This window comes from Anas acuta, chromosome W (assembly GCF_963932015.1).
Source record: "Anas acuta chromosome W, bAnaAcu1.1, whole genome shotgun sequence".
In the NCBI taxonomy this organism is placed as follows: Eukaryota; Metazoa; Chordata; class Aves; order Anseriformes; family Anatidae; genus Anas; species Anas acuta.
In genome coordinates this window covers 29686066-29695251 of record NC_089016.1, presented here as the reverse complement: position 1 = coordinate 29695251, position 9186 = coordinate 29686066, and the positions used below count along the sequence as shown (strand labels likewise).

At 40.4% G+C, this 9186-nt stretch overlaps 1 protein-coding gene across 10 annotated transcripts in view; it reads left to right on the top strand.

Moving 5' to 3' along the window:
- Positions 1 to 9186, top strand: part of ALPK2 (alpha kinase 2) — a 79041-nt gene that overhangs the window by 18401 nt on the left and 51454 nt on the right. For 6 of the 10 annotated variants that reach the window (XR_011090697.1, XR_011090698.1, XR_011090696.1 and 3 more), the window contains 5 exons: positions 1057 to 1204; positions 2680 to 2807; positions 2893 to 2928; positions 7512 to 7786; positions 7910 to 7998. Coding sequence is in view for 5 of the 10 variants with exons in the window: in XM_068665146.1 (XP_068521247.1) it covers positions 1057 to 1204; positions 2680 to 2807; positions 2893 to 2928; positions 7512 to 7786; positions 7910 to 7998 (676 nt within the window). In the remaining 5 variants the exon portion in view is untranslated. Of the gene's footprint in view, positions 1 to 1056; positions 1205 to 2679; positions 2808 to 2892; positions 2929 to 4249; positions 7787 to 7909; positions 7999 to 9186 lie in introns of those variants that run through there. The other 4 variants (XR_011090699.1, XM_068665149.1, XM_068665147.1 and 1 more) reach the window with 4 other exon arrangements.

Below are 9186 nucleotides of genomic sequence, written 5' to 3'. Positions count from 1 at the left end.
GTACTGTCGCATACCCGGTGCTGTTTTAGCCCTGATTCAGCAGGATTCTTAGGCCTAAGGACTTAAGTGGCTGCAAGTCAAACATAGCAACGAATTCCAGGTGCCTGACCCTTTGGGTCGGATTTAGCATTCCTTAGGCGTTAGGTGGGGAAAGTTAGACTGCTGGCAGGGGACCAGCGAGGAGATGTGTCATGCCAGCTCACTCAGAAGGGACTGGAGCGAGCCAACAAACAGCTTTAGCAGAGAGCCGGGTTATCAGGACCTTCCTGGACTGGGCAGGGTGCTTTATTTCTGGAACCTGAATAATTCTGCGATTTTCTCTGCACAGCGGTCAGCGTTTAGTAAAAGAACCATGTCCTGGGTCTGGAAAAGTAGGGACTTGCTTTAGAAGCAGGAAATTGATTCTTTGAAGTAAAGGCCACTGCCGTTACCAAATGCCATGTCATTGCTAGAGCAAATATCTAACCAGAGTGTGGGTTCTCCCTCCAGCTGTGTTTTAAAAGAAATGAAGCCATCCCTGCATCTTGAAAAACACCTGGTCCTGGCCGTGTGCATTAGGTGTGCTCGGAGCCTGGGCATCTCCCGGGACTTGGAGTCATTTCTCTCAAAGGCTGTGATTAGCTAAAAAAATGCACCACATACAAGGATTCAGTTGATATAAACTCTGATCATGTAACCATATGGTACGCTGTACCATTTTGGTGTCTCATTTTTAGCTTCAAAGCCAGCTGATTCTTCAGTCAGAGAGAATGTGTTCATAGTAAGAAACAATGTTATTCTGATGTATTTTCAGACTAGAAATTCCCTTTGGTCCTGTTCCATAAATTCAGAATGTCTTTGCATTGAAAACATTTCCATTGGCTGGGTGGGGCATTGAATCAGTCTTAAAACCTCCGTATTTTAAAACCTTGGTTTCTGCGTCAGAAAAAAAAGTAATATTTATCAGTAATGTCAGATTCATGTGAACAATATCTGCAAAATGTTCTGGGATTCCTTTAAACTGCCACAACACTGTAATTATCTTCTAATCCTAAACTGTGGCTCTTCTGTTTCAAGCTCCCAAGCTGCTGAAGAAAATCCAAGCAGAGTTGTTCCCTGACTGCTCTGGAAATGTTAAGCTGTGCTGCCAGTTTGGAGACATTCATGGGGACTCCACCATTACATGGACTAAAGACTCCAAGTTACTAGCTCGACTGCAGAGAAAGTGAGTAAATGTTTCTGATGGGCTGCTAATTTCTGAATAGCGGTTGAGAAAATACTAAATGTGCCAGTAATTCACTCTTTAATGTAACAACATTAGTATGATAGGTGCAAAAAATAAGTTAAAATAGGGTAATTAAGAAGTATTTTTCACACAGAGCATTAATATTTGTTACAGTTTGCATTCCATCACCTGCAATTCCTCTCAGCCCATTCATAACCAGTCTCATCCAACTTCCAAGTACAGTAAAAGATCATCTGAAGTTTCAACCTCAACACCCAGGCCAAATGATATAAACACGCCTGGTTAATATGTGGCGGGCTATCTGTCCTTGTGTGGTGGTAGTGAATTGCTGAAACAACTAACATGCAATGTAGAGCTTGATGTGATCACTCCTTTGAACTTTATATTCCGTATCAAATGGAGCTTGAAGCTGGTTGGACTAAAAGATGGAGTTGCATTTAAGGAAAAATGATCTCTTCCCTCTGCCCAGCCAGTTAACCTGACTCTGAGTGACTAGAGGCAGGGCAATGAGAAGACTGGAAAACAAAAGCTTCCTACAGCCTCTATCAGGGTCTTGTCCAGCTTCTCCTAAAACAACATCTTTATGGAACAAGTTATTTTCTTCCATTACAGTAATAACCTTCTTATAAAATAGCTCTTAAAATTTGTTTATAGTGCTTCAAAAATTAAGTTAACGGTTTCCAAAACAAAACAAAACAAAAATGTTTCTATCAGAAGGCACAATTTTGCAAAAATCAAAAATATTTATAGGAAGGCATCTGCCAAGATGCTATTTTAAGTTGAGAGGAAACATTGAATGAATTGGATAGACTACTCGTATTATTCTAATTCTTGTTTTAACTACACTGATTTTGATTATTGCATTACCATATTGGTAATGGATATTACCACAATTGTTTTATTGTTATATAATATTATCTGCTAAGTAATGTTGCAGTGTTTCAATAAGGAAACTGCATCGAAAACAAATTAATTGTTTTTGTAGTGACAAGTAAAGTATGTGGTAACAAAATATTTGAATTTTCACTTCATGGGATAACATGCCATTGCTAAGTGTTTTCAGATATTCCCATGCAGAGTTTTTTCAAATATTTTAAGTATCAATGAGAAGACACCCTTTATAACTTCTTGGAGATATACCCTATCTTACCATTACCATCACACTTTACATATTTGCCATGGCATGAATGGGAAATTTAGAATGCCTTTTGGTGTGATTCAATTCGTTTTATCTGGATTAAGCTGAAGTACTTTTCTCTCAGAATATAGTATGATCAGCTATTGTGAAACACTTAATAGGGTGAATGGTTCTAAATGGGGTGAAATGAAATATTTTCTCTACTTGCAGCATATTTGAATCGGTCTTGGCAATGACAGGCAGAAATTCCAGGAACAGATACATGGAAATATCTTTTAGAGGTATTAATGTGGAAAATTAATATATTCTGTTCCAGTGCCCAGGATGACTCTCCTGTCTCTTTGGCGATAGCTAAAGCCAGTGACAAAGACCAAGGAATGTATTATTGCTGCTTGAATAATATATATGGAAAGGTAACTGCGGAGTTTAATCTGACTTCTGAAGGTAAATCCTAGTTTATAATTTGAATTAATAACAACAATGGCAGTTCTCATTCATTCTTCTTGAAAATCTCTTTGTTTCCTTGTAGTCCTGGAACATCTTTCAAGTTTTCAGAATTTTGAAGGTAAGTACACACGTCTAGTTAATTGTGTGCTTAAATCTTTGTTCCTTCTTATTTTCAAATAGAACGAAAGATGGAAAAATATAACCAAAATAATTAGCAGTATTTTCACCCAAGATGTGTACCTTCTGATTTGGTGGTACAAACTGTTTTCAAATCTTTTTACCACCCAGGTAAACTGGGTCTACAGTTGCTTAACATTATCAGAAAGTTACTAAGAAGCTGCACTGTCTTTGTGAATTTGACCCAAGATATGATAGTGTGAGCTGTAAGGAGCACTTCTGAACCCTCTTAATAAGAAAATGAGCAGATATACATAAACAGTTATAACGAACTGTGTTTGATTAGGAAATGGCTAGGCTGTAGTAGTGCAATCAGTTTCAGTTGAGTCACCTAATTTGTACTAAATCATAATCCTTGTTTTTATCTCTTGTCCATTTATAGGATCATAACATAATTCAGGTTGGAAGGGACCCCAGAGGGTCATCTTCTGCTCAAAGCAGGGTTAACTGTGGGGTGAGACCAAGTGGCTTAAGGCTTTATACAACAAGATCTTGAAAACATCTAGGGATGGAGACTGCACGGTATCTCTGTGCCACTGCTTGACTGTTCTTGTGAAAAAGTTTCTTCTTATATCCAGACTGAACATCTCTTGTTTCAATTTACATCAGTTGTCTGTCATCCTCTCACTGTGCACCATTGTGCAGAGCTTCATGCCATCTTCTTGATAAACTTCATAGTTTTATGCACCAGCTGCTGTTAGGTTCCCTGAAGCCTTCTCTTTTCCAGGCTGAGCAAGCCCCATTCCCTCAGACTCTCTTCATATGCCAGGTGCTCCAGGCCCCTCATCATCTTGGTGGCCCACTGCTGAAAGTGGTTCAGTTGTTTGAATGTCTTTACTGTACTGGGGGCCCCAAACTAGATGCAGTGTTCCAGCTGTGGTCTAAGGAGGGCTGAGTAGAGGAGGATAATCACTTCTCTTGATCTGCTGGCTGTCTTACTGTTGACACAGCCCTGGTGCAATTGGCCTTTGCTGCCAGGGTGCACTAGCAGCTCATATTCATTTCTGTCCGTAAGACTCCCAGCAGTGCCCTTTCAGCAGACCTGTTCCCCAGCCAGGCTGTGCTGTTGCAAGAGGCTTTTCCTTCCCAGGTGCAGGACTTTCCATTTGCCCTAGTGGAATTTCATGAGGTTCCTGTTGGCCCAATCCTCCAGCCTATGCGGGTTCCCCTGAGCGACAGCCCTGCGCTAGAGCATGTTGTCTGTTCCCCCAGTTTGATGTCACCTGCAATTTTATGAGCAAACACTCCATTGCTTCTTCCAGGTCATTGGCAAAGATGTTAAAAGAGGACAAGGTGAAGATTGGACCCCTGTGGTACTCCGCTTGTTACATTAACCACTGCTTCCTGAGCCTGATGATCTCACCAGTTTTCTACTCATATGCATATTCACTTGTCTAAACTGGATACAAGAATATCGTGAGACAGCTTCAAAAGCCTTGCTAAAGTCAAGTTAAATGACAGCCACTCCTCTTCACATCTCAACAGATCCAGTTATTTTATAACAGAAGGTCTGGCAGGTTTTAACCCTTACCTTCCTCCTTCTCCTTCGTGGTTCATAAATATGTTCCAAGACAATTCACTCTGTGTTTTTTTCCAGGAACTGAAGTGAGGCCACCCAGCCTCACTTCCAGTTCTCTACATTGTTCTTTTGGCCTTTTTTGAGGATGAGTGCAATGCTTGCTTTCCTCCAGTCACTAGGGTCCTCTCCTGACATCCATGACTTTTCAAATATTCAGAGGGTGGTCTTGAAAGGACATCAGCCTGTTCTGTCAACACGTGTATGCAGCCTGCCTGGTCTAATCCCTGACGTGATCCTCACACACTGGTGGTAGTTCTTCTCTTCCTTGAACACTTTCACTAAGCAGAGAGCTCTGAGAGGCCTTACTGAGAATTCCAGCTGTATTTATGTCTCTGAATTACCCGTCCCATTCAGTAATACACCTTCAATTTACTTTTTCTGCCTTTTGTTACGGATGTAGCAGTTGCAGCTCTTTCCATTGCCCTTGATTATTCCTCAGAAGTGTCAACTACAGGTGCTGTTGAATGCGACACTGGCAACTCAAGGGCTAGCAGAAACAGTTTTGCAATACACTTTTTCAAAGACAGTCCCATGGCCCTGCAATGAAGGCCATGCATTCACAACAGCTGGCGCTGCATATTTAATACCCTGCATTTATCACTGTGTGCTCAACACACAGTTGGATGCAGCATTTCAGCAGCTGCTGCATTTTCAGCTAGTTCTGAACGCACAGGCCTTTTTCTCTGTCTACAAGAGGTGCATTACGTTTACACAAAATCTGTGTTTCAGGGGAGACAAAACAATTTAAGGAATATTTTGTTTGTTTGAGATACTCATGTCCTTAGTGATTTCCAAATCACACAACAAAGTCATCACAGTATAAATTCTAGTATGAGTTCAAAGAGGCCATACAGTTTGATTTCCACCAATACTGCTTGTTTTTGGGGAGTGGTGTGAATGCAGCTATTTACAACTCATGCTTGAATTCTCATGAGGATTAAGTACATTTACAAAGGTACAGGGCATGCACTGTGCAAATTGGAAAGTCTGTGCCTGATACTATCCAGGTGAAATTTCATTAAAGAACTGAGGAATACTCAAAATTCAGATGTGTGATTGGGTTTTTAATTTCTTTAAATCATAGAGAAGCTGAGCTCTGGGCTTCAGCTGTAGTACCTCACCCCTTTTAGATCTCAATCTGAAACGCAGTAACCAGAACACCTCAAACATTTCACTGGACTACAGAGTACAAGAGACATTTTGACAGTTACTCTGTCAGAAACTGTGGGAATCCCTCAAGCTGTTGAATCAACACTGTGTTTTTGCTACTTATTTTTCCTTTTTGTAGTCAACACTGCTATATCATCAAAGATAAAATCCACTTGAATTCTTGGGAGTTTCATTGGTGAAATACCTTCATGTAGGGTAGAATGCTTTGTGCAGGGGGGTGGAGTACACAATGACAGACTACTGATTTGAACTTGACTGACTGACTTCCCACTAATTTGATTCACTAGCACTTCGCACACAGTAAACAGTGAAGCAGCATTGCATCACAGTACACAGAGACAGAGACACACAGTGCACAGAAAGTTGCTTTGGCAGAAAAAACTTGCTAGTTGTGTTTGAACACATGGTCTTTGCAAGTCACCTGCTGTGTAACTTTACTCCAAGAGCCAGACAGGCATTAAGATTTGGAATGCTTTCCCCATATGTTATCTTGTGTTTGATCACACTTGGCATATGTCTTGCTGTGCTGCAGCTAAAGATAGACAGTGCATCACAAATTGGTTTATTTGAACCAATATCTGAACACACTGTATTAGTCAGGTTGTTCATTCAATCAATTGATTCTTGTTCTTGAAGAATAAAATTAAAAACAGATGTTCTCACATAGCAGTACTGTGTAACTTCTGATTTACAGAGAATTGTAGGTGGAGTTAAGGAGCTTTCTGATTTATGTTCTCTGTGGTACTGTTGAAGTCTATGGTTAGGAATAAAACAAGTATTACTGTACCAATTTCTCTTGAATATAAAGATCACTCAATTACTCTCTGAATGACATTGATGGGGTCATCTGTAGAAATTTTAGAAATAGAAAGAATAGAAATCTTATTCAATATCATGTAAGAAATAAAAATCCTGTTTTCTTCTGCCTTTGCTAATGAACCCATTTTTAATTTGGTGCTTGGTGTGCCAGATTGTAAATAAATAAATAGTTCAGCATGCTAGTCTTCAGCACTGGAGCTTCTGTAGAGAATGTGGTTAGTACTAGGAGAGGCAAGTTTTCATTATGGTCATACCAGAGAATGTCTGAGACCTCTTTCAGCTGAATGCCTGTATGAACAGGTTGACAGAATCTCTTCCTGAAAAGGTTCTAAGCTGAAAGTTAAAACAAGCTCTGGTTGTATCAGCAAAAGCCCCCCTCCCCCCCCCCCCAACTTCTTCTGGCTTTCCTGAAAAGAAAAGGAAGGCTAGCTTCAGGAGAATGTGATGTGCCTGGAACACAGTGGGCACAGAACTGTGTTCTACTTTTAAATTCATGTCTACATACACTGCTGCACATTAACTTTATAACTTTATTATGGTCTCTGTCTTCCCAAAACAGCAGAGTTGGACGGATCTCAGTATCCTCTCAATGCCTCTTTAGTTCTCAGCCAGCTTGACTTACTTCACATTCATTTGAAGCTCCAGTTTACAACTACCCTTACAATTTTTAAATATTTGTTATATTTTCCTCTAAGTTTTGTGATACTTTCTGTATTCTTGCCTTATGAAACTGAGCTGCCGCCTTTCTCTGTGTTAGCTTTGGACAATAGAGGCAACAAACTATGTTTAGAGGAGGGATGTTCCAGCCTCATATTAGCACAAGTGAGGACACGAGTTCTGCTTCCATAGAGCCTACTCTTTAATCCTCTATGGAGAGATACATTCATCCTCCCCTGTCCATCCCTTTCCCTGTGACTGCAGAAAGATGTGTTGAACAAAGTGGCATTGTGTTTTAGGTGTGGAAGAAATTGAATTCATGCAGCTCATGTTCAGAGAAGATTTCATCAGTGACAGTTATTTTGGTGGGAACCTGCATGGAATAATAGCTACAGAAGAATTTCACTTTGGTGAAGGCATGCATCGGAAAGCTTTCCGGAGTAAAGTAATGCAAGGCCTTGTACCAGTGTTCAGCCCTGGCCATCCCTGCGTTCTCAAAGTGCACAATGCTATCACGTATGGGACCAAGAGTAAGGATGATCTAGTTCAGAAGAACTACAAACTAGCACTGCAGGTAAGATTCCTCAGTCCTTTGCAAGCAAGAATTGTGGGGAAAAGCTGTCTTGGAAATATTCAAACAGCTGACCTATTAAGTGTTTTGAATAATATTCCATATGGATATCTCTTTGTAATATAGGAATGCTATGTCCAAAATACTGCAAGAGAGTATGCGAAGATATATGCAGCTGAAGCTGAACCTTTGGAAGGCTTTGGAGAAGTACCAGAGTGAGTACCACACATACACACACGTCTACGTGTGCCACACAGTCCTGTGCCTCACTTGCCCACCAATTGCTGGGGTTGATTTCTAAAGAAGAAAGAGGAGTCCTGTGAACATTTGGAATCATGACTCAGTAAATAATACTGTGTATCCAGGTGGCATGAGAGATTCCCGTTCCTTTAGAAAAAAGATAAGGAGTAGAGACAGTAAGTAGCAGAGATCTAGGAGTAAAAGGCCTGTTTATATTATAAATTTAGAGGAAATTAGAGTCATGTTGGTGGAGAATATAATGCTATTAATATCATCTAGTAAGAGCAGTAGGAAATAAGTCAGACCTTCCAACTTTCCCTTAAAAATGAAACCTTGAGAGAAATCATGATCACTCTGTAGCTGGTATGAAGTTACTTTTTTGGCAAGTTTCCTACGTAAAAGGATGCATGTCATGGAGTCATAGAATGGACGGGGTTGGAAGGGACCTCTAAAGATCATTTATCTCCAATCCCCCTGCTGAGGGCAGGGACACCTCCCACTAGATCAATTTGCCCAAAGCCCCATCCAACCTGGCCTTGAATTCTTCTGGGGATGGGGCACCCACAGCTGCTCTGGGCAAACTTTGCCAGTGCCTCACCACCCACATATTAAAAAATGTCTTCCTCATATCTAATCTAAATCTACCCTCTTCTAGTTAAGCCAGCAAAGCTCAAATCTGATTCTAGATTTTCCCACAGAATGGTCTATTTCATATCTGAAATTTTCCATTTCACAAATATGTGTACAGAATTATCTCTGCCCCTGAAGCTGGGAGATGACGCCTTGCAGATTTGGCAATAGAACTTTTTCAAAGGATTTGCTGTTCCAGTGTCAAACTACTGTGTAGAGTTGAAACTGCAATGGATGGTTGACATTCCATCTGCTTTGTTTCAAGGATAAGACCTACGTGCTTGACAGCAGGCTAGATCTGTATCTCCTTTTAGATGATACAAGGTCTGCTAAGCTGCAGTGATTTACTGAAGAAAAAAATAGAGTTGTGTTCTCAGCAGTGTCCATAAAAAATCAAGTCAATTGCCTTGAGGATCCTATCCACAGACAGTTAAATAAAACATTTTAATGCCCTGACTCAAGCTGCAAAATACGAAGCCTTTGCTAACCAGATACAGTGTGCAGTTTTCTTATTGCAAATTATTTTCCTGTCT